The sequence below is a fragment of the Cuculus canorus genome, chromosome 29, assembly GCF_017976375.1.
Source record: "Cuculus canorus isolate bCucCan1 chromosome 29, bCucCan1.pri, whole genome shotgun sequence".
Lineage (NCBI taxonomy): Eukaryota > Metazoa > Chordata > Aves > Cuculiformes > Cuculidae > Cuculus > Cuculus canorus.
The window spans coordinates 877,805-901,056 of NC_071429.1; the positions used below are offsets into that span (position 1 = coordinate 877,805).

Genomic DNA, 23,252 nt, shown 5'->3' on the forward strand with positions numbered 1-23,252 from the left:
GCTGTTCTCACTGCATTCTTGCTGCATTCTTAATGCCAGAGTTGAGCTCCTCTATGAATTCCTGCCGTTCACACTGTTAAGTGAGAGCTAACTCATGAATCCAGCTAAACCTTTGGGAATAACATTCCTTTTCCTACTCTCCTGCCCTTTCTTCCTCAGGCAGAGACAGACAGAAAAGGCAGCTTTGCAATCACCACTGCAGTGGGATTCATCCGGCTTTTGGCTTAGCCCCGAAGCAGATCTCCCCCCCTATGCCTCAGTTCTCCACCCACACCACCCTTCCTTCCGCTCTCCTCAGTCTATCCCAGAGCCAGACAAGAGCTTAAGTCCTAAACCAGAGTTTTTCCCTCAAGGGAATGGTCCTTTTTGCCTACGGAGTCCCTTCCCCATGCAGATGGGGCACAGCACGGATCCGTACCCAGAGCAGCCGAGAAGAAAAGCCAAGAGGCAGCAGAGTTTACAAATGACAAATGCTTTTTATTGCACCAAACAGCATGGAAGGCTTGGAAGTGAAGAGGCTGTAGGCATGAAGACAAGGAGTTGGAAATCAGACTGGCAATTCCTATGCACAGAAAGCAATAACCTTTCCCACAGGCCTGAGAAAACAGAAGGGGCTGGAAAAATCTTTACTTGCAGACAAAACTTTTGGAGGTTGTAACGCGGAGCGGGCAGAGGCTTTTGGAGCATCTTGGAGCCGTTTTCGTTGCTGAGGACTTGGTGATTTCACCAGGCTGTCATCCTCATGTTAGGACAAATGGAACGAACGTGCGTGGCCAAGCGCGGCTCTCCTCATTCAGCAAAGTGCTTCCACTCCACTTTCAACGTGTGACTCCAGGAGGAGAAGAAGGGAAGAGCGAGGACTGTGCTAAAGGAGGGCCACCACCAGGTCCACGACAGCTCACCAAAGCCATGTCAGTGACCTGTTACAACCTATGCTTTAGCCGAAGGTACTCCACATTCTTGCAGTGGAGTCCTGGTCTCTCCCCACTGTTCCAGAAGAGGTGGGTGAAGGACGGAGGAAGATCTAGCGCAGCTATTTACACCATTGATTTCATAGGGCAGCACTTGCTTTTGGAAGGCAGGAAACATCGTCATCCACGCAGGGGGCCCCATACTCGCCATCCTTATCTGATGGTCTTTTTGCTAGTGGTGGTCTTGGAAACGATCCTCACGCTGCCTCCCGTGCTGGAGCCGATGCCTCGGCCACTCCCGGAGCTGAAGGTGCTGCCTCCGCCAAAACCGAGACCCCCACCGAAGCCGCCGCTGCTGCCTCCAAAGCCACCGCTGGTGCTGCTGGTGGTCATGCTGTAGCTGCCGCCGCCGCCCATGCCAAGACCTCCGCCCATTCCGAGACCTCCACCCAGGCCACTGCCGCCGCCGTAGCCCATGCCGCTCGAGCTGCTGACCACAGCTGCAGGGAGACACAGCAAAAACCCGCTCGAGGGTCCTGCCAGCTTCCCAAGGTGGGGAACCTGCATCATTGCCCCTCCAGTGGGCAAAGAGTGAGCAGGGGTGGAAGGGGGAGGAGATACTTACAGACACTCACGGCTCCAACTCCCTCTCCAGCAAGCCTGTTGGGAAAGGAGAAAGTAAGTAATGATGCCAAAACACAGACAAGATATGACATTAGCCACTGGGACCATAATTAGTCTTCCGTGGCCTTCAGCAGGGACTGTCGTTTGGTGGGATATGTCTGCATGATAGGGAGTATCACTCATTTTTCTTAGTGCATCAAGTTCCAAGACCTAGAGAAACTCATCTTTTCCCTAGAAAGCTCACAAGTATCCCTCCCTCTGCCCTTGTTTTACATCTTGGTGACCTTTTCCATCTTCACCAACTTGGTGCTCCAGCCCGTTGAATTGAGCTGTTTCTTTGAGCCCAATGAGGTGTGCCTTTCTCTGAAGAACAGCATGCAACGGGTCCATGTGCTTGTTCTCACCTGCTCTCCTCTCCTTCCAGGAGCTTCCTGTAGGTCGCGATCTCAATGTCCAGGGCCAGCTTGACGTTCATGAGCTCCTGGTACTCACGGAGTTGCCGGGCCAGGTCAGCCTTAGCCTTCTGCAGAGCATCCTCCAGCTCAGACAGTTTGGCTTTGGCATCCTTGAGGGCCATCTCCCCACGCTCCTCTGCCTCCGCGATGGCTGCTTGGAGGTTGGCACACTAAAAGCAAGAGAACCACAGAATTGTTTAGCTTTGGATACCCCAAATTGCTCTTCTGAGTATCGCTGTGGTATTGTAGGTACCGGCTGGTGGCTCCCAGCACGGCACTGGGAGCTCCTAATAGGCCCCACTGGGAAGATGCCATAGGGTGGGTAACTGGGAAGCTGCAGCCATAATCCTCTTCCCCAAGAAAAAGAGAGAGATCTCCATCTCTTTGCTTTGCCATCTGCCTTTGCTGGGGTGGCTTAGTGGCTCACAACCTGCTTCCCCAACAAGAACGCGAGTGTCGCAGCACATCCTTGCACTGAACGACCTTCTCTGGTGGGTAGAGACAGAAGTGGCCATGTCCTCTTTAATGCAGGGGTGACAACCTGGTCTTCCAGCCCTGCTCTAATGCCAGGATCTGGCTTTTCCTTCCACACCACCAACACCTCCCACCAGCCCTCCACCATGCAGCAGCTGCTCTGCAGGAGCAACCCTCTCCTACCTGTTTCTTCACGCTCTCGATCTCATTCCGCAGCCTCTGGACCACCCGGTTGATCTCCGAGATTTCTATCTTGGTGTTCCGCAGGTCGTCACCATGCCGCCCAGCAGAGACCTGGAGTTCCTCGTACTGGTGTTGGGAAAGAAGGAGAGTGTTGGTTGGGCACCAGAGGGCTCAGGGAAGGGTTAGGGGACTTCAGGCCATAAAGTGGAGGTCTGGATACAGGTTAAGGGGTAGGAGACAACATTCTTCTCAGCAATCTGCCCACAGAATAACAGCATTTGTCCTTAGTTATCATATATGTTATGGCAGCAGCTATTGCGGGTCATAGAACACCTATGGGTCGTCACCTACGATGAAGAACCAAGAAAAGAGAGAGTGCTCTATGTCTAAGGTCAGATCTACCAATGACTCCTTGCGAGGCCAGAGTCCAGGCATTTCAGCATCTTGTCCCCTGGTTTCACCATAAGGAATAAAAGGCTGATCAAGTGTAGTGGTCCTCAAGTGAATGAAGGGGTCTGTACAAAAGGGCCTATTGCAACACACAGAGAAAGATAAACTCATGTCTGGTGTAATGCTGGGGTCCTTTCTGCACCAGTCCTGCCTCCCATCAGCCTCACGGATCATAGGCTTCTGCCTGTCATTCTCGTTACCCACCTTGTTTTGGTACCAAGCTTCAGCCTCCGCCCGGCTCCGGTTGGCGATGTCCTCGTACTGCGCTTTGACCTCTGCAATGATGCTGTTGAGGTCTAAGTTACGGTTGTTGTCCATAGACAGGACCACAGACGTGTCGGACACTTGCTGCTGCATCTGCGACAATTCCTGCGGAAGATGCAAAAAATGAAGTTAATGGTCTGGTATCCAGGAGTGAAACCACACAGACAAGAGATGCTGGGGACCCCTCTCCACTGAACCATGTTCTCGCCTTTCCACCTGCTCTGTCTCTACCTACCCTTTTCTACCTTATGCTCGCATTATAACAACAGAAAGGCAGTGACCACCTTCTGTTTTACTGCTGTACAGCGTTGAGCGTGGTGGCTCTGGAGAGAGCTCTGTGGAAAGTCGTGGAGGATTCCATTGCAGGGAGGGGTGACTGCTTACCGCTTCATAGAGAGCTCTCAGGAAGTTAATCTCATCTGCCAGCCCATCTGCTTTGGCCTGCAGCTCGACCTTGTTCATATAAGCACCATCCACATCCTGAAGAAAAGAAACCCAAAGACTTCTGATGAAACCGCGAGCCAAAGAGGCTGCAGAACACCACTAGATCATCTCTCTGCTTTCAGGTCTGTTATTCTTTAGGCTTGTTTGCATATTGTTGTGATCAAGGTATTATTTTTTAATGCAATACACATTTACTATGAGACAGAACTCGGTTCTTGGGCAGAAGGCAAAGCTCTGACTTACACGGATGTGACCAGAGAGAGGGTTGAATTGAGCCACAAAAGGCCAAATGGTTTGCGACTGTAACCAGAGGAACTGTCTTCAGGAAAGAGGGCAGCTCCATCAGCGTGGAGGTTATGCCCATTCGCGGCCCCAGCCTGTACTTACTCCTAGATGTGCTAACATCTTATCCCGACCCAGCCATGAGGCTGGAGGACCCCTGGTCTCATCAGCTTTGCTGAGTTAATTTCATTGTCCATCCCATAACTCCCAGTTCACTCACCTTCTTGAGGACCACGAACTCATTCTCTGCACCAGTGCGTCGGTTGATCTCATCTTCATATCTGTTCGGATAAAAGAGTGAGAGGGTTTTGGTGGAAACGGAGAGCGAAGCCAGGATGGGAAGCGGAGATGGAACCCCTACAGCCCTAAGTCATTGGTTGTGGCTCACAAATTCCTTACTCCCACCTCTTTGCAGTCCAGAGCAGATGCAGAGCAAATGAACCTGCAAGAATCCATGGTGTGAACAATCCCAGAGAAGATTAATAGATTGCAAGTCACTGCCCTTAAAGCCAAGCTCATAAATAAACGTGCCCAGGATCACAGCTCATTTTGTTAGGAAGCAGGAGCAGCTATTCTTGGTGACCTTTGCCCAAAGAGAAGTTATGCAAAAGGCTTTCAGCAAAGCTGCGTTGCAATGCCTACAAATATCTAATAATGCAACTATTTGATATTTGATATTTTAAGAATGTTAATGGCTGTGAATAACCCACTGCAGTGTTTAATTAAGAAGAAAAAAAAGATGTGATTCTCCAGCCGTGGTTGTGCAAGCGCAGATCATTGCACCTCAGACCGTGTTTCTGCAGAACTTTTTATGGCTCTGAGCAACATCCTCTCATCAGATAAATCAGGGCAGGGCTTTGCAAGAAAGTAGACAGAACATGTAGGCTCCTGAGGCAAAGACTCGGAGAGTAGAAGCAGGTTCGTGCCAGTCCTCTCACCAATATTGGCAGAGAGATCCCTGCAGATGGATCTCTGAGTGGACATGGGAAGAAGTGGGAATTAGCCGGTGGGCTGGGAACAAGTTCTAGATGTGAAATCAAATGCGCTCTCTTAGCTCCAGAATCCAGACAATATCATTTATCATTTTTGGCCCGATTAATATTTCTAAAAGCCTATAATACCTATGGAGACCTGAACTGCATCCACGTATAACACACCAGGAGCTCTGTCGGTCCATCTGTCAGCTCTTAGTGTCATGTCCCTGTCCCCTCCCCTCAGAAAATTGGTCTCTCCGCACACCCGACTCTCTGATAAAAACAGATTTCATGCCTCCGGGGTGGTTTTCTCAAACTTGCACTTGGCCGGACCTGGTTGGATAAGGGAGAGGTTGTTCTTGCCAACTGAAAATCAACAGCCTCGCCTTGAAAAACAGCCTAAATGTCCCTTATAATCGCAGACGCTGCCTGGAACCTCCCTAAAATGACTCATCCCACCTCCGCTGGGCACCTTATCTCGGAATGGGCTTAGTCGCCTCCCAGGGGAAATTATTTGCTTTGGCAACAGTCAAAGAAAAGAGCTGAGCATCTTTCATGCCAGAGGAGCTGAGCGCACACAGCTCACCCGGGGCCCTCTGGAAGGGCTGGGATTTCCTTGGCAAAAAGAGAAATAAGGATTTGGTTTAATTCCCTTTTTTGCATGTCCATTATACTCATGTTATGCATTTTTCTGTCTCCGGGTGAATTATTTTGGGAGACTCAAGGGATCAGACTGTGACCTCCATCAACCTTGGAACAGCTTCCCACGGGTGCATGTATTCTGCACTAAGAGCTGATCCCATGCATAAGAAATCAGACACAACTCCAGGGAATTCTGAGCCCAGGTTTGGCTTTTAGACGTTTGTTTTGCAAACTGGAAGAGGAACCCAGCGCAGACACAAGGTGTGCACCAGCGAGCACGAGCCGCCTGCCCCAGTTTTTTAGATGTTAATCATCCATACTACAGACCCCCATGCCTTACTTGTTCTTGAAGTCTTCCACCATGTCTTGCATGTTCCTCAGCTCGGAGTCCAACCTCCCCCTCTCTCCCATAAGGCTGTCTAGCTGCCTCCTGAGGTTGTTGATGTAGGCTTCGAAAAGGGGCTCGAGGGACTTCCTGGTGACGGTTTGACCTTGCTCTTGCAGGAGGCTCCACTTGGTCTCCAACACTTTGTTCTGCTGCTCCAAAAATCGCACCTGGGGAAACAAAAACAAGCACGCGCTGAAGACCATCGGAACAAAAAAAACCCTCTGCCAGAAAAAGGAGGAACCATTCAATTCAGAAAGAAAAGGTCAAGAGACACCAGGAAGGTGGAGGGAAATTATTAGGATCTTGCTAATTTAGGGCACTGGCTTCTCGGAAGTATCAAAAGCAGCTCAGATACTGTGAGATTTTTCAAGAGCTATTGACCAGGCCAAATGTCTCTACTTGCTATTTTAGGTGTTTCTCCCCCAACTAAGTTGCTCAGCCCACCTTACTGGTTTAAACTGGTGTTATCCCATTGAGCTGTGTAGAGCTTTGCCATTTTACAACCAGTAGAAGATCCATCCAGTCTCCAGGAAGTTTTTTACACGGAAGAGAGGGATTTACTTTCACAAAAAAAAATAAGGCATTGAAAAACTCATCCTTGCGAAGAGGAAACACAAGACAGTTCTTTGTTTCCAGCCAAACCCGGGCTGTTTGTCGGCTGAGATTCGTTCAGACAAGCCCCTAAATCCAAAGGAAGTTTCTTCCTGTTGTTCTTTCCCAAGGCAACTGTTGATATGCATGGGTTGATGTCTAAAACCAGGCTCTCACCTTGTCGATGAAGGAGGCAAATTTGTTGTTGAGGGTCTTGATCTGCTCCCGCTCCTGTGTTCGCACCTTCTGGATTTCTGGGTCGATATCCAGTTTGAGGGGTGCCAGGAGGCTCTGGTTGACAGTCACTTCTTGGATGCCACCAGGTGGGCAAACGGGGAACCCGGGGCCACCTCGACCACCAAATCCAGGACCTCCCAGCCCAAATCCACTGCCCAGCCCATAGCCGCCACCACCACCAGCTCCTCCTAAGCCAAAGCCAGCGCCTGCTCCACCACCATAGCCAAGACCAAAGCCAGCTCCTCCACCAAAGCCATATCCACCACCGGCTCCACTCCGTAGACCTCCACCGACTGAGCTGTAGGAAATTCTTTTGCTTCCACCTAGATTATAGAGACTTCTGCTGCCGAAGCCACCACCTGCTCCGAAGCCTCCTCCACCTCCGGCTCTTCCTCCTCCAACTCTGGAGACAGAGACGGAGCTAAAACTGCTTCTGGTGCCACTGCCACCTCCTATGATAGCAGAGCCTGAGCTAAAGCCCCTCATGCCCCCGCCAGTAGACGATCTGAAAGAAATCCGACTCATGGTGCCTTGTTCAGTTGGAAATGCAAAAAGCAGGAGAGGGGAAAAAAAGGCTGGCGAATAAAAGCTGTGCGGCAGGAAAAGAGCAGAGGGTAAGGGAGACAGAAACCCCTGTGATGGGAGAGCTTGGGAGCCTCCTCTTTTATCTGCTTGGAAAACTTGGCACGGGAATTCAGAACTTGACGTGCCTTGCAGCAACTTGCCTTGTCAAACACACCTAGGCTATGGCAAGGCGCTGAAAAATGCATTGTTTGCAGGCAAGAAAGTAACGGAGTGAGGGAGCTCCCCCCGCTACCAAAGCCTGCCGCTCTGACTCATGGAATTAGAATTGAATGGGACGACTTGCTGAGGTCTGCGCTCAGGAGCAGGACGCAACATGATTCCCCCGAGACCCTGGGAGACGGTTTTCCTTAGGCAAGCCAAGGGCTTGCTCCTTTCGATAAGGTTCTTGGCGCTGAAGCTTTTGAAAGGTGAAGTTTAGGGTTTAACACATTGCACAGCAAACAGGGCAGTGCAAAGAGAGTCTTTTTCCAAGTCGGCAAGCTCTGGATGTGCATGTCCTGTTGTTGGTTTGGGAAAGCCGGGGCTGAAGGTGGTTTTATTTATCAGCGTGGCTCTCTTGATTTCTTTTGGGAAAGGGATCGAAAGGATCATGGGCTTGCAGACATGAGACGAGTGGGAGTTGTTTTGTGGTAGGATTTTCTGGGATCTTACCAAAAAACAAAATTGTCTCCCTCATTGCAGAGGAAACTGAGAAATTAGGACATGCAGCTTTCCAAGAGAGCGAGTAAATCCCTTTTCCAAAATAGCTTCAAACTACATTAAATAGTACTACAAGACCTATAAAATAGTTATTAAAAAGATGCTTGATTGTTCTTCCTTGGAATTTCCTTGTCAGGCTCAGGGTTTTTGAACTTCACAGGCTCCCTCTGAAGTGGTATTTTTATCACTTTTTATCCACCCCCCCCTGTATTTAAGCAGCAGTTTCCACATCATTGCTGGCTTTCGGAGATGTTCAGTGAAAGGGAATTCACCCACTTTCTTTCAGCTCTCTCCCACCCCCTCCTTCACTCTGCTGAGATCGTTCATTCAGAAGATTCTTCTAAGAGTCTTTACCCATCAGTCTCAGGCTCTGGGGTGAAGCCTCAACTAGGAGCTTCCACCACCATGACCAGGCTGGGTGGTGCTTTAGGGTGGTGTGAAGGCAGGAGAGCTGGGGACCTCTTCTCTTGTGTCCGTGAAGAGCTGGACGTGGGTTACAAGAGATGATATCCCACCTTCCAAATACATCTGCAAACTGGATTCTGCCCGGCTGCGTTCTTCTGCCACAAAGGCTGCCCACCTTGGGGATGTTGGATGATAGATAAAACGAGAGAGTGAGGCAGAGATGAAACCCCAAGCGCCTAAATCAAAAAGGTTCTCAAAATCAGCTACGTGAGCAATAAGTACAGGAACTTAATCCAACACGAGCAGCTTAAGGGTATCTGCTGCATCTCCTAGCTTGTTTCTGTTGATGTGTTTCCAACCACTGTTTTCTTCTCTGGGAACTTGAAAGAGCCTGAGCAGAAGGTTGGATATATTTTCGGGTTTTTTTTTGCTTTGTATTGTTTTTTTTTCCCTTCTTTGCAATCAGAAAAAGGCAGCACTCACAACTATCATCTCCTGCAAGCAGCCCTGTCGCTGCCTATTGCCAATAGCGTGAGTCACCGGCAACCGCAGCGCCTTCGGGCGAGTTATCGGGAAGGAGATCGTTGGACGGGCTGTTGCAAGACACCCTCCTGCTGAAAGGGAGACGGCTGGGCGGTAGCAAGGGGGTGCTCTCACCTCGAGAGTGGAGATGTGGGAATCTCCTGGGTGCTGGTAGTGTGGAGTTTTGCAGGGAAAACTGCACTCGTAGAATCATGGAATGGGTTGGGTTGGATGGGACCTCAAAGCCCATCCAGTTCCAACACCCTTCTATGGGCACGGACACCTCCCACTGGATCAGGGGGCTCAAAGCCCCATCCAACGTGGTCTTGAGCATTTCCAGGGATGGGGCAGCCACCCCTTCTCTGGGCAACCTGCGCCAGTCCCTACCTGTTCCATGCCACGTTGGCATGTCCAGAAGCAACAGATCCCCATTTCCCAGGTGATGCACAGCAGCAGGAAACTTTAATAGTAACCCCACTGGGATTATGCTGATACTGAAAATAAACAAATTCTATTACAGGCATGACAAATGTATGGAGATTGGCTCTCCTAAGCTTGCAGATGTAAATTGACTCATGTGTGCCAGATCCTGTGGATAGGGGCCAGGCAGGGAACCTGCTTTCGGCTTCCAAAGAGCTATGCAAAGTCACACCTGGGAACCAGAGCCCAGCCTGCAAAGATTTTAATTAAAGCAAAGAGAAAGGATTCATGTCGAAGGCAGTCATTACCTCCCCAGCTCTTCTAGGAAAGCCTGTTGCTGCAGACAGGGGTAATTAAGTGGAATATTACAAAGGATTTGGAAGAGTAAAGCAAATGATGGTTTAGGCACCAAAATAAGGAAAATTCTTGCAGAAGCTCTCAGTCCCATGCAGTTTCCTTGCTTGGCTTGGGTCACTCGCATGCACTGTCCTCTGAGCTGCTCAGGGCTGTGGCAGGGGGGCTCTGTTTGCCCCCTCAGACAGGGAGGAGAAGGAGGAAGGATTTAGGAGTCAGGATTTGCTGTAGAGGGTTTGCCTGGAGGGTGAGGGTATGGCAGTGGGTCTGGGGATGCATAGCAAAGGGAGGAGGAGTGGGGCCAGCCGAGATGTTTGCAGGAGCTCAGCTGCCTGTAAGGCCTTTGGACTCTTTTATTTGCTCTTTTTTTTTTCACCACAGACTGAAAGAAAGACATTTAAACCTTCAGGTTAGGTTGTCATTAACTGTGTTAATTCCTCACACCCGTGCTGTGTAATTCAGCATTTGCACAGGCGAGTAGAGAAATTAGGGTGACTCAGGTTTTATTTTTAACCTTTACTGATTTTTGACCTGTCTGTGCCATCCTCTGCCCCAGCAGGGATTGGGGACATAGGGTTTGTCCCCAGAATTTGCTCTTTTGGACTGCAGCTCCTTTGATTTACCGGGCAAAGGGAGATCGGATAATCCCGTGTTTCAACGGGTGTGAGGTTTTGCTGAAGAAGTTGTGAGCATCGGCTCGAAACCTGCTGGGCTGGCGTGTACTTGCTTGCTCTTTCCCGTTTGCTGGGATGGGTTATGTAAAGCTGGGATGTTTAGAGGCCAGGGAAGAGCACAGCGTCTGCCTCTTTGAAATGCAATAAGGTGGGAAGGTTGGTCTGACGGGTTTTGGTTTTTTTTTCCCCCCTTTTCTTCTTTTTTTATTCTCTTTTGCAATGAGGGCTGACTCAAATCCCTGACCAAAATCTCTGACCAAAAGACCTGCAGTGGGTGGTGAGCTCTAGATCATCCTGATAAAATAGAATCATAGAAGGGTTTGGGTTGGAAGGAACCTCAAAGCTCATCCAGTCCCACCCCCTGCTATGGGCAGGGACACCTCCCGCTGGATCAGGGGCTCCAAGCCCCATCCAACCTGGCCTGGAACCCCTCCAGGGATGGGGCAGCCCCCACTGCTCTGGGCAACCTGTTCCAGGGCCACCCTTTCTCACTGAATGGATTAACCACCACCCTCTTCTCCCTCCCCCGCCCCCTTTCTCCAATTCTTCAATTCAGTTGATTTCAAGCTTTCCATTAACATTTTATCAGAATATTGAACCTTTTCCTCAAAATTAAAGCAAAAGCCTTTTCCAGGAGGAAGATTGGCGATATTTCCTGCTACTGGTTCTCCTTTAGAGGAAAAAAGATGTAGGAACAAACAAATTACAATCCAGTTTTATTGGACACATTCCAAAAAAGAGAGAGGAAGGAAAACACAGGGTTGTATCGCTATTGTTGAAGAACAAAAAAGCTAGGATTTTCTTTTTTAATGGCACGTTCCCAAAAGTAAAAAATTATAAAAAAAAAACCCTGATGGAAGGTGAGAGGGAGTGAATACCATCAGAGAAGGGAAAGGAGATGTGGGGCACTGGGGTGCGTGGGGTCCTGCTCCCGATCGCCTCATTCCCCACGTGCTGGGCTGAACCCTGACTGCACTTTCCAGTTTACCAAATGCCTTTCTTTTGGCAGAGAAACCCAGACGTGATGGAGATGCTGAAATACCCCCAGAAGCAGTGTGGACTTGCCCTTTCAGACAGTTTTTTTAGTGTAATTTTCACTGTTGCAGACTTTCACCTCGGCTGCTGTTACCGAGACGGAGGGGAAGGTCAAGCACAACTTGGGCCGTTGGATGATTTGGGTATTTTTTTAAGCCATTCCAACAAAACCTAACACAAGACAGGACAGCAACCCAATTTACCTGCAAACCCTGATCTTGCTTTTGAAGAACCCTCTGCCTCAGTTATTAAGAATAAAAAAAAATCCTGTAATTTAGAAAATGAGCCGCTTTTCCGTACGCTTTGGGCCAGCCACTGACGGCTCCTCTGACAAAATACACCCACGGGATTACGCGTAGGGTGTCACTATGGGCAAACCTTCATTTCAGAAGAGATAGGACATGAAAGGAGAAGAGTTTGGACTTCCTTTTAGATAATCTCCTTGCGAGGTGACTTTGCATTCCTGTGGGTGGTACTTTGCAGGTGGAGGGAGCTCAAGTTTCTTTCCTGATATTCTGCTCTGACCCCAGTGCCGGGTTTCACACGGCTGCCGGGCTCGGCACACCTGGAAGAAACATGTTTCTCAAAGCTCAGCAGTGAATGGGTAAAAAAAGGGTTTTTTCCATCATACTTGAGTGACTCAGAAGTGATTCCCACCAGGCTTTTGCTATAAGGGGGATTTTAAGAGGGGATCCACGCTTGCAAACCACTGCCTGGGATCTTTCAGCAACCTCCTGGGGTATTTCTACACAGCAGAAAAGTTACCCCCATCTCTGATAAAGGTGAGTTGCTTCACTCGAAGGAGTGAGTTTGGTTCATCCCAGCAGTGAAGACAAAGCAGGATGAACTGAAGCCAAGTTTCCAGCCCATCCCTGGATTTCTGTGGGCCAGAACTGAGATAAACCCCAAGTTGTTGCATTTCACTGTGATTTGATCTGTGTTAGCTGTCAGCCACAATTACAAACAACTCCTCAGCCTCGTTTAAAAGCAAACAAACAAACAAACAAAACTCCAAATTCCCCACGCAGAAAATCACTTAGGCCTGTATTTCCTTTTAATCCTGTTTCAGGTACTTTGCGAGGTCCGGCTAGCACGGGCTCCGCTGGTTTTCTTGACCGCTGACCCAAAGGCTTAAGAACTACAGCGTGAGGAGCTGGTATAGAGGTGGGTGGAGGGGACGGTGGCGTGCAGGAGCGATAGAGGAGCGATACGGGAGCAAGGCAGGAGCGATGTGAGAGAGATGGTTTCGGGATGGATCTGGCACTGGTTTTACTCAGGTGGTGTAGCATTCTTCAGGCTTTGGCTTTTGATGCTCTTTTTGCTGGAGGAGGTTTTGGAGACTATTTTCACACCTGGGTTGGTGCCTTTTGCACTTCCAGAGCTGAAATTCCCTCCGCTGGTGCTCAGACTGCTGCCGCCACCGCTGCCACCTCCTCCATAGCCAAGACCACTTGTGACGCCGAGACCAATTCCTCCTCCATATCCACCTCCGAGACCACCACCACCCCCGAGTCCAAGTCCTCCTCCACTTCCAAAGCTGTAGCCTCCACCACCACCGCCTCCTCCAAGACCAAAACCACTTCCGCCACCTCCTCCAAGACCAAATCCGCTTCCAACGCCTCCTCCAAGACCAAATCCACTTCCACCGCCTCCTCCAAGACCAAATCCGCTTCCACCGCCTCCTCCGCTTAGGCTCAGTCCACCAAATCCACCTCCTAATCCAGCTCCACCAGCCATGCCAGAGCTGGAGCTGATGACAGCTGCAAGAAAAAACAACCAGATGGTTGGTTAGCAATCACCCAGTTCTAGAAAGCACCATCATGAGAATCTGGATCCACAGGAAAGTGGACCTGCCCTGGAGGTGTTCAAAATGGTGTAGATACAGCACTTCAGGACATGGTTTAGTAGACGCATTAATATTGTGTTGATGGTTGGACCTGATAATCTTGTAGGTCTTTTCCAACCTTAACGATTCTATGATTCTATGACTTGAACCCAGGTTCTGTCCCCTGTACAAGGCCTTCATGCTAGTGGGAGGCTCTGAACATCTTATGTTGGGTAAAACTTCCCTTTTCCCAAGGCTGCTCACAGCCTTTCTTACAACAGGGAAAGAAGAGAACTGTGGTACTTACAGTAGCTGACGGGGTTGAGTCCCTCTCCGCTCAGCCTGTTGGAGAGCAGAGAAAGGGGAGGTTAGAGCAAAATGAAGGAGATGGGCGCAGGGACCAACCGCTGGCAGGGGCAAACTGATAGTCGCCGTTATTCCTGCAGGAATTTTCCTCCCACCTGCTCTCCTCGCCCTCCAGCAGCTTCTTGTAGGTCACGATCTCGATGTCCAGGGCCAACTTGACATTCATGAGCTCCTGGTACTCGCGGAGCTGCCGGGCCATGTCGGCTTTGGCTTTCTGCAGGGCGTCTTCCAGTTCTATCATCTTCGTCTTGGCATCTTTAAGGGCCAGTTCCCCACGCTCCTCGGAGTCTCCGATGGCAGTCTGCAGGGTGGCACACTGCAAGAGGAGGATTGGGACTCCTAAATGACGCTTTTCTTTTGGGGCAAGAATCACTCGAGGAAAAAAACCCATTCTGGCTGGGGTGCTACTGAACAGCAGTCGTGACTGAGGTCATTCACCCATAGCTAACGGTACTGGAGTCAAAATGCCAGCCTGGCAAGAATGACTTAATACATAGTACAGCGTGGTACCCTTTCCCAGAGGGAATCCAACACATTTAATGAGGTACATCACGCACTGTGGCTGTTAAAGTCCTTGGCAAAGCAGAGTGGCTCTGCTAAGGGACTGCAGAACAGGTCTCTATGGTCTCTTTTGCCATTCCTACCTGATTCCTTGTGTTCTCTATCTCTGACCGGATCCTCTGGATCAGCCGGTTGAGCTCGGAGATTTCCCCCTTTGTGTTGCGCAGGTCATCCCCATGTTTCCCAGCTGTGGCCTGCAGCTCTTCGAACTGAGGTTCAGAAGGAAGAGTAAACCATCTGAGGTGTCCAGGTGGACAAGATGTGGCTCAAAGAGCCTCATATAGGGACAGCAGTAACATTCCCCAGAAATGCCTCCATGACATCTTTGGGTCTGTTCACCTTGGTTTGGTACCAAGCCTCTGCCTCGGCGCGGCTCCTGTTGGCAATGTCTTCATATTGAGCTTTGACTTCAGCTATGATGCTGCTGAGGTCCAGGTTTCGGTTGTTGTCCATTGACAGAATAACAGCGGTGTCGGACACTTGTGCGCTGAGCTGAGCCAACTCCTGCGAAGAAGCAGAGAGGATCCCAGGCCAGCTCCACTTACCTCTTCAAATGCCAGAAATGATGGCAGTCACTGCCCAGGGAGGGACAACAGGATGGAAATCAGGGGAGGAGAGCATCTGTACCGCGTCGTAGAGGGCTCGGAGGAAACTGAGTTCATCCGTCAGGGCATCCACCTTGGCCTCCAGCTCCACCTTATTCATGTAAGCAGCATCCACATCCTGGAAAAGAGCAACCAGTGGGGACATCTGCAGCACTTGGTGCCTCTTCTTTAGTTCAGCCAAGAACTGGCCAAGCCCGGAGATGACGCTGCCCCTTTCCCTGCCGCAGCGGTGCTGTCTGACTGGAGGAGCTGTGCTTGCCACGTGCCCCTGGGAGAGCACCAAGAGGACATCACTTGGCCAAAAGAAGCGTTTGCGCGTACCTTTGTTAATGGAGGAGGGTGAAGGGCATTTGGCCGCGGTACCTGGGGTTCCTGGCACTATTGATAACCTTTGTTTCTGTTTTGCCCAGGTAAGGGTGGGTGTACGGTTTAGGACAAGAATTTTCTTAGAATCACAGAATCCTGGAATGGGTTGGGTTGGAAAGGACTTCAAAGCCCATCCAGTCCCACCCCCTGCCATGAGCAGCAGCACCTCCCACTGGATCAGGGGGCTCCAAGCCTCATCCAACCTGGACTCGAACCCCTCCAGGGATGGGGCAGCCCCCACTGCTCTGGGCAACCTGTTCCAGGGGCTCCCCACCCTCACAGGAAAATATTTCTTTCTAAGATCCCACCTCAATTTCCCCTTTTTCAGCTCAAAATCCTTCCTTCTCCTCCTCTCCCTGCAATCCCTGATCCAGAGCCCTTCCCCAGCTTTCCTGGAGCCCCTTTCAGCCCTGGAAGCTGCTCTAAGGTCTCCCCAGAGCCTTCTCTTCTCCAGGCTGAACAAACCCAACTCTCTCAGCCTGTCCTCGTATGGGAGATGCTCCAAACCTCGGATCACCTTTGTAGCCCTCCTACTTCCATCCTCCAAGCTGCTCCGTTCCTTTCCCCCAGAACCATTATCCAAATGACCACTTTTAAAAGATGAGGATGCAGCTCCATGAGGTCTCCTACCCTTTTGGGCTCTCCCAGCCTATGCAATGATGAGGTTTAGCTCAGCATCTATAACACCTCGCGTCTCACCCACCTTCTTCAGCACCACAAATTCATTTTCTGCTGCTGTGCGTCGATTGATTTCCTCTTCATATCTGCAGGGACAAAGGGAAAGATGTGTTGATTCATACCTGAGTGAGCAGAAAAGTTGTACAGATAGGACTCTAAGGTTATTTGGGACAGGTATGGTGGTTCCAAATCAACCTCTGGAAATTTCCCAGCTCGGATTTATGAGAATCTGACTTCTCAAAGGGTCAAAATGACATTTTGTCCTAATGCAGATGGAACAAGGAAAGTAAAGCTGGTTTAGATTATTTTCCTCTGCAAGTGTTATCACAAGGTTTTGTGTCCTGGCTGAATCTGCATTTTCCGATCGGAGAAGTGTCAATGGAGCATCTTTCTGCTGCTGTCAAGGAGGACAGAGATTTTGCAGGAAGAGATACCTAATAATGATAGAATCATGGAATGGTTTGGGTTGGAAGGGACCATGCGCAGGGACACCTCCCACTGGATCAGGGGCTCCAAGCCCCATCCATCCTGGCCTCAAACACCTCCCGGGATGGGGCAGCCACCACTTTTCCAGGCAACCTGGGCCAGGGCCTCCCCACCTTCACAGGAAAATGTTTCTTCCTAAATTATGTTTTCAATCTCCGCTCTTTCAGATGAAAACCGTTCCCCTTTGTCCTGTCCCTGCACTCTCTGATCAAGATCCACTCCCCAGCTTTCTGGTAACCCCCTTTCAAGTACTGGAAGGCTGCAGGGATTATTTAGGTGCTGTTATGGGTTTACAGCACAAACTGGAGATGCTCTTTTTTTCCCCTTTCCTATAAAGACTGATGACTACATCATGCTTGACATGTGACTTTCAAAAAGATAAAGTGAGAATAATCCTGCTGCCTAGTGCTAAGTGGAATGATTTGCATGCCGTTTCACCCCAGGGTGCCTGAAGGTGCCACTAACTGGTGCTCACTTGTTCTTGAAGTCCTCCACGAGGTCTTGCATGTTCTTCAGCTCCCCATCCATGCGCCCCCTCTCGCTGAGCAAGCTGGCCAGCTGCCGTTTCAAGTTGTTGATGTAAGCCTCAAAGAGTGGGTCCAGGTTGCTTTTACTCGAGTTCGTTTTTTGACCCTGGTCCTGCAGGAGGGTCCATTTGGTCTCAAGAACCTTGTTCTGCTGCTCCAGGAAGCGAACCTGAGTGTTGGGAAGCAGAAGAGCCTTAACTGAAGATACCCGTGAACGTGCTGATGGCCATAACCAGGAACTGGGACTGATGCATAGCACAAACCTAAGAAATCCCAAACCAGGAGTACTAAATCCAGATATTAAGATCCTCCAGGTTATCTAGGACTGCCTTAGCCCATCCAGTAGCTAAGAAAATCAGCTCTGAGTGGACATTTTTCTTTAGAGACAGTTTAATTTAGCAAGCCAATGAGCAGTCATCGGAAAATGCAGGTTCAGCTCTTCATTACTTTCTTTTGGTTTTCCTCTTTTGTAAGAGATATTGATCTTCTTCTTTAAAGCTAAGACCTGAGTACTACAGGTTAAAAGACGAGTACTTAGTTGCCTTTCCTTTTGCTCATACGCACTACAGATTTACTCAAGTAAAAGCCAAGAAATGATTTAAGTTGGGTCAATATAAAAAGGACTTCAGCTTGCAGGCAGGAAAGCAGTATGGACTAACACGGCGGCTACGGTTCCGCACAGAAAGAGCTGGGTTTAGCAGCCAGACCTGCCCCTGAAACTGACTTTTGAGCTAACAGATATCATTTCTCAGGCACAAAACTGGATCTAACCCTCTTATTCCTAGCTTCTGATATCCAATTTTCTGCCTTGTAACTGTTTAGGCGAATCTTCCTTTTTGATTACTTTCATGATGCCACGCAGATAAGAAATCTGCAAGAGGCCACAAATCTATGAAGTCATATTTTTGCAGCTAAAAGACCGTCTCGATCCCTCTCTATCTTGATTCCACAGCACTTGATGAAGTCTCACCTTGTCAATGAAAGAAGCAAACTTGTTGTTGAGGGTCTTGATTTGCTCCTTCTCATCTTTTCGCACCTGCTGAATGTTTGGATCTATCTCCAGATTCAACGGTGCCAGAAGACTCTGGTTGACGGTCACTTCTTGGATGGTACCGACTCCAGGTGGGCCACCAACAAATGCCCCTGAGCTCCTGCCACCAACCAGCCCTCCAGTGAATCCTCCCAAACCCACTACTCCACCGAGTCCAAAGCCTCCACCGCCTCCCTGTCCACCACCAAAGCCTAGCCCACCAGCACCTCCACCAAAGCCATAGCCACCACCTCCAACACCAAGACTAAGTCCAAGGCTGCCACCAACTCCGCCACCGAGTCCAAAGCCGCCACCACCACCACCAAGTCCAGAGCCACCACCAGCTCCACCCCCTAAAATAGCTCGGAGGCTGGTTCCAACACCAACGGCTACTCTCTTGCTACCACCAAGGTTGTAGAGGCTCCTGCTGCCAAAACCACCACCACCACCGCCACCACCACCTCCTCCAATGAGCCTTCCAAAACCACCTCCGCCTCCTCCAGAGCGTGCCACAGACATCGAACTAAAGCCAGCCCTGTTTCCACTTGGAATAATAGCTGAGGCAGTGCTGTACGATCTGCCTCCACCTCCCGCTCTCATGCTGTAAGCTTGCCGGTTCATTGCGGTAGGAGACAACAGCCCAGCACTGGCGAGAAGCAGCAAAGAGAGAGTGCAGCTCTCTGATGGAAGGGAGCACGAGGTGCCCCTTTTATCCCTCTGGGGATCTGGGCTTGGTTGCATGGAAGTCCAGTGATCAATTTACTACCTTCATGGTTTTGACATGCCAGGCAGCCAGCTGTCTTATTGAAGCTCGTTAAGCACTGATTGCACTCAAACACACCTACTGGAGCTGGTGTGAATCTGCCCAGCTAGAAGAGTTATCTAACTGCCTGGGTTTGGGCAGGGATTGCTCAGCCGGGGTGCAAAACCTCTGCATGCTTGCAGAGATGAATTGTTTTATTTCCTCGCTGCGAAGAAAAAGAAAAGAAACAAAAAAAAGGTGGGGAAAAATAAAAGAGAAGGTAACCCAGATAACCCTACGCTGTGTATAAGATGCAATAGATCAGTGTAGACCTTAGTGGTGACTCCTCTGAATTTAAATTGAATGAAAGGCAGGGAGATTAAAACAGCAACACGTGAACAGAGAATTTCACAGGGCTTCTTCACCTGAAGGCAGTGCGGGTGTGATGTTCACAAAGCCTGACGTCTCTTTCAGGGCTCTAATTTATCCTCTCTGCCTGTTCACACTGGTTAAGCAGGACCGTCCTTTTGAGCTGACGCAGTACCTAGTGCAAAGAGGTCCCGATCCATGATTTTCTGCTGACGTACACCTGGACTTGATGATCTTAGAGGTCTTTTCCAACGCTAATGATTCTATGATTCTATTCTATGAGTCTATGACACTATATGTAGGTGTCACCTCAAATGTTGGCCACTTAAGTGTTACGGGTTTAGTGCAGGGCAGGGTTCTTCAGCTTCCTTCCTATAGATATCGGCACCTCCAGAGGACAATCCTGTCCCAACCAGTGGCTGCTGTTGTCATTTTTACAGCCAACTGGTGATGTGATCAATACATTTTCATCCTGATCTAAAAAGCATTTCAATGAAGTTGGGGGTTGGAACTGCCTGAATTTTGAGGTGCCTCCCAACCCAAACCATTCTATGCCTCTACGAAGGAGGCAGATTTGCTGAAATGCCTTTTGCCCCATTTTGTAGACCCGTATTACTGCACATTAACATTCAAGTGCAATCAGTCATGAGTTTCCAGCTCTCCCCAGATATTATTTCCTTTCCATTCATAATGTTGTCAAAAGCAAAGATTTAACCAGCATGAAAAACGTTCTTGCAAATTCTCGTTGTTTTACTTCTTGGAATCCTGAGGGAGGGGAAAGCAAATTCACTAGGGTGTGCTGACACTTTCTGGCATCTCAAGTTTTGTGGAATTGCAGTGTTTGGAGTATTTTATTCTTCACATTTAAGAATTCAGTTCATTTTCAGCGTGTTGCTGTTCCGGCGGCATTGCCCATGCCGTGTGCATGACTGGAGCTTAAATAGGTTTGCAGTGCAGGACTCTACATGCCCATTCACGAACCTCAGTGCTACAAAACCATTAACTAAAAAGCTAAAAACCCATTGGCATCTCTGGAAGAATGATTACGCAGCTTCTTCATGTTCTACTGAACACAGATGACCAAATATCTGGTTATCCTTGAAGAAATGCTGCCAGGCTGGATCAGACCAGGAGAGGCGGGGGTCATTCCAATAGCACTTCCCACCGCAGTGAGAATTCCTGGTCGGTCCAGGCTCGTTTGCTTCTCTTTGTAAAGAATCTTGGGCTGACTCCGCCTGGGATGTCACTTGAAATTCACGAACATCTATTCTCTTTATGATTTGCATGAAATTCAAAGGCCGGGTGCGATGGGAAAATGAGATTGTCTTCATGCTTTCTTGACCCCAATAAAGGCAGATTGTCCTGAAAGCTGACAAACGGGTTCAGATATTAGAGCTGAATAAATGTAATGGGATTAAAGGTGGGGCTGCCAACAAGAAAGAGGGAATTGTCATTTTTCGCTCCCACACTCCTATTCCTTCAGCCCACTGTCCACAAGGTATGCGAGCAATGCGCGGGGTGGGTGAAAAATGCCCCGTTTCTTTCCCAGGATGGTTTATTGTGTGGTGTTTGCAGGTCCATGCCCAGAGACAGATGTGGCTTTTTGCATCTGTCAGTTTGGATCTTAAATCATAAAGACTGGAAAATACCTCTAAGCTCATCCAGTCCAACCCCAGTGTTGATTAAACCCTGTCCCGAAGTGCCATGTCTACATGTTTTCTGCACCCCTTCAGGGACGGGGACTCCACCACTGCCCTGGGCAACCTCTGTCGGTGCCTGAGAACCTTTTCAGTGAAGAAATTTCTCCTGATGTCTGATCTAACCCACCCTTGGGACAACTTGAGGCCATTTCCTCTCATCCTATCACTTGTTACTTGGGAGAAGAGACCAGCACCCACCTCACTACAACCTCCTTTCAGGTGGTTTTAGAGAGTGATAAGGTCTTCCTTCAGGCTCTTCTTCTCCAGGCTAAGCAATCTCAGCTTCCTCAGCCGCTACTCATAACCCCTGTGCTCCGGACCCTTCACCAGCTTTGTTGCCTTCCTTTGGACATGGTCCCACATTTCAATGTCTTTCATGTACCGAGGGACCAAAAACTGAGCCCAGGATTCAAGGTGAGGTCAACTCTAGTAGACACTGTAGACAAAGGGGAATGTCCAGAGTGACACCGGGCAGGATTTGGCCCTCAGCTGCTCCCAAAAACTTGTTCCTGGCATTTTTTCTCTCTGAAATAACCTGGTCTACATAAGCATCTTCAAGCAGGCAGCTGAAAATATGGGTTTTGCAATACTCAGGGGCTGAGAAGGGCAGGGATGATTAATGGTATTCTTCTAAGAAGGCAAGAGCTGCTGGGCTGCTTTGGTACCCTGAGGAGCCGGCTGGGTTTTGGTGTGCAGGTATGGTTTTGCAGGGAGGTGATCAACATAAATTACGAGCCGTTGGGGCACCGGGAGCTTCTCCTTTGGGTGTTTCTTCTTGTTATTTACATACAAATTAAATGAAGCCCAAGTCACATGCATTGAGACAGAAAAGATGAAAATAACCATTTCAAAAAACACCCTCTTCAAGTGAGCGAAGTGATGGATTTTGCCTTCTCGACAGGGCTGATCTGTTTGGATTTCACCTCCCAGCCCAGGTAGTGTTGCTAAGGCATGTCATTTATTAAAAAACAAATAGTGATCTGCTACCTGCTGATTGCATCTGATAAACCATCTTGACTTCCATCAGGGTAACGCTGCAAGATGCGAGGAGCCTGAATCTAGCACGGTTGGCACAGCCTCTGTGCTGGGAGAGAAACTCAACCTCCAGCGGTGGGTTCCTCACCGTCACACCAACATGGATAGACCAAGCCTGGTGGGAATGTTGAACTCATCCTCCAGCCATGGAGAAGTTGGGGCAGACAAGCCATGAGTCAGCAGTGACGTCTAGGAAGTGGAGTGAGACGTCGGGGAATAAATTACAGCAGCCGGTCCTTGGAGTAGCTTTCATGGGGTGAATTAACCTGCCCACACCCTGTGCTGCTTCCAGGCTGGGTGAGGAGAGGCAGATTTCTCCAAAGGGCAATTCAGAGAGAAATTGTCTCAGGGAATTTTGGCTGCACCCAGGTGAACTGTGGGAGAGGAGAAGCCAGCAGGGCTGGGTGGTTTTCCCAGCATCCAGCTGTGCATCCAGCTGTGATGAGCGTCGCAGTGGCAAGCCCTCTGCAACCATATTGTAGAGAACTTTCAATGGGTCATCGTTCAGTGCAAAGTGGGGAGCCTTGCGAAGAAAAGGGAGGGGGCAGCCTGATCTCACCTAAATCCCAGTGTCCTACAATGACAGGGGAGGGTTTTCTCCTTCCTACAATGGAATGTTAGTGGGGGACGTCCAGGTGCTTCCTACAGGCTCTGCCCTTTGTGTAAGGTCATGTGTTTTGAAGAAGATGGGGGATTTGAGAAGGAAAGGGCCTGATGCTGTGTTTTCCTAGAATCCTGGAATGGTTTGGGTTGGGAGGGACCTCAAAGCCCATCCAGTTCCAACTGCCATGGGCAGAGACACCTCCCACTGGATCAGGGGCTCCGAGACCCATCCAACTTGGCCTTGAACACCTCCAGGGATGGGACAACGATCACATCTTTGGGCAACCAGTGTCGGTTCCTCCCCGCCCTCACAATATTGGGAAGGTACACTCTTCTCTCGCTTTCTTCTAAACTCATCCTGCTCTTCGGAGAGGGTTTCAGGGGCGTGGGGTTATTTTCTTGTTGTTACTACCTGGGCTGGTTCTCACTGATTTCTTTAAACAAAGGCCTGACTGCTCTTTTGTTCCGCCTCCAGAATCCCAGATTGTGTGAGAGTTCCCAAGTGAGCCGCACATCCCCCGAGCAGTTAAATATCCTGGTTTACACCACATTTCCAGACTTCCCTGTGGCCACACTCATGTCTGGATGGAATAAAGGTATGCAAAAGTGACAACGTCTCAAATATCCTTGGTTAAAACTCCACTTCTTGCAAGCAACCAACCCCACCCGTTTGGAAACTCATGTTTGAGAAAATACTTGTGCTTTTATGCCATCAGGGAGGGAAATAAAACCCATGAAGTTAAGCA

At 49.4% G+C, this 23,252-nt stretch overlaps 2 protein-coding genes across 2 annotated transcripts; both read right to left on the bottom strand.

The window, feature by feature from the left end:
• Nucleotides 1–456: 456 nt before the first annotated feature.
• LOC104055086 (keratin, type II cytoskeletal 6A) lies at nucleotides 457–7,568 on the bottom strand. The gene is made up of 9 exons (XM_009556166.2): nucleotides 6,860–7,568; nucleotides 6,044–6,258; nucleotides 4,308–4,368; nucleotides 3,746–3,841; nucleotides 3,302–3,466; nucleotides 2,648–2,773; nucleotides 1,940–2,160; nucleotides 1,537–1,571; nucleotides 457–1,411 (listed from the first exon to the last, which is right to left on the bottom strand). The coding sequence occupies exons 1-9, from the start codon at nucleotides 7,442–7,444 to the stop codon at nucleotides 1,125–1,127; spliced, it is 1,791 nt and encodes a 596-aa protein (XP_009554461.2). The 5' UTR covers nucleotides 7,445–7,568; the 3' UTR covers nucleotides 457–1,124.
• A 5,314-nt stretch (nucleotides 7,569–12,882) lies between these two features.
• Nucleotides 12,883–19,012, bottom strand: LOC104055123 (keratin, type II cytoskeletal 5). Its single transcript, XM_054051397.1, has 9 exons — nucleotides 17,998–19,012; nucleotides 16,976–17,196; nucleotides 16,040–16,100; nucleotides 14,993–15,088; nucleotides 14,705–14,869; nucleotides 14,449–14,574; nucleotides 13,900–14,120; nucleotides 13,746–13,780; nucleotides 12,883–13,373 (listed from the first exon to the last, which is right to left on the bottom strand). Exons 1-9 carry the CDS (start codon nucleotides 18,796–18,798, stop codon nucleotides 12,883–12,885), a joined length of 2,217 nt encoding a protein of 738 aa, XP_053907372.1. The 5' UTR covers nucleotides 18,799–19,012.
• Nucleotides 19,013–23,252: the final 4,240 nt, after the last annotated feature.

What these genes read in the sequence shown, in the direction of transcription:
- LOC104055123 (XM_054051397.1), bottom strand. Translation starts at nt 18,798, where the DNA reads ATGCAACCAAGCCCAGATCCCCAGAGGGATAAAAGGGGCACCTCGTGC. An exon ending in TAGAGAACACAAGGAATCAG is followed by an intron (nt 14,121 to 14,448) that starts GTAGGAATGGCA and finishes CTCCTCTTGCAG; the next exon opens with TGTGCCACCCTGCAGACTGC. An exon ending in CTGGAGGGCGAGGAGAGCAG is followed by an intron (nt 13,781 to 13,899) that starts GTGGGAGGAAAA and finishes GCTCTCCAACAG; the next exon opens with GCTGAGCGGAGAGGGACTCA.
- LOC104055086 (XM_009556166.2), bottom strand. Translation starts at nt 7,444, where the DNA reads ATGAGTCGGATTTCTTTCAGATCGTCTACTGGCGGGGGCATGAGGGGC. An exon ending in GTGGAAGACTTCAAGAACAA is followed by an intron (nt 4,369 to 6,043) that starts GTAAGGCATGGG and finishes TTATCCGAACAG; the next exon opens with ATATGAAGATGAGATCAACC. An exon ending in TGAGAGCTCTCTATGAAGCG is followed by an intron (nt 3,467 to 3,745) that starts GTAAGCAGTCAC and finishes CATCTTCCGCAG; the next exon opens with GAATTGTCGCAGATGCAGCA.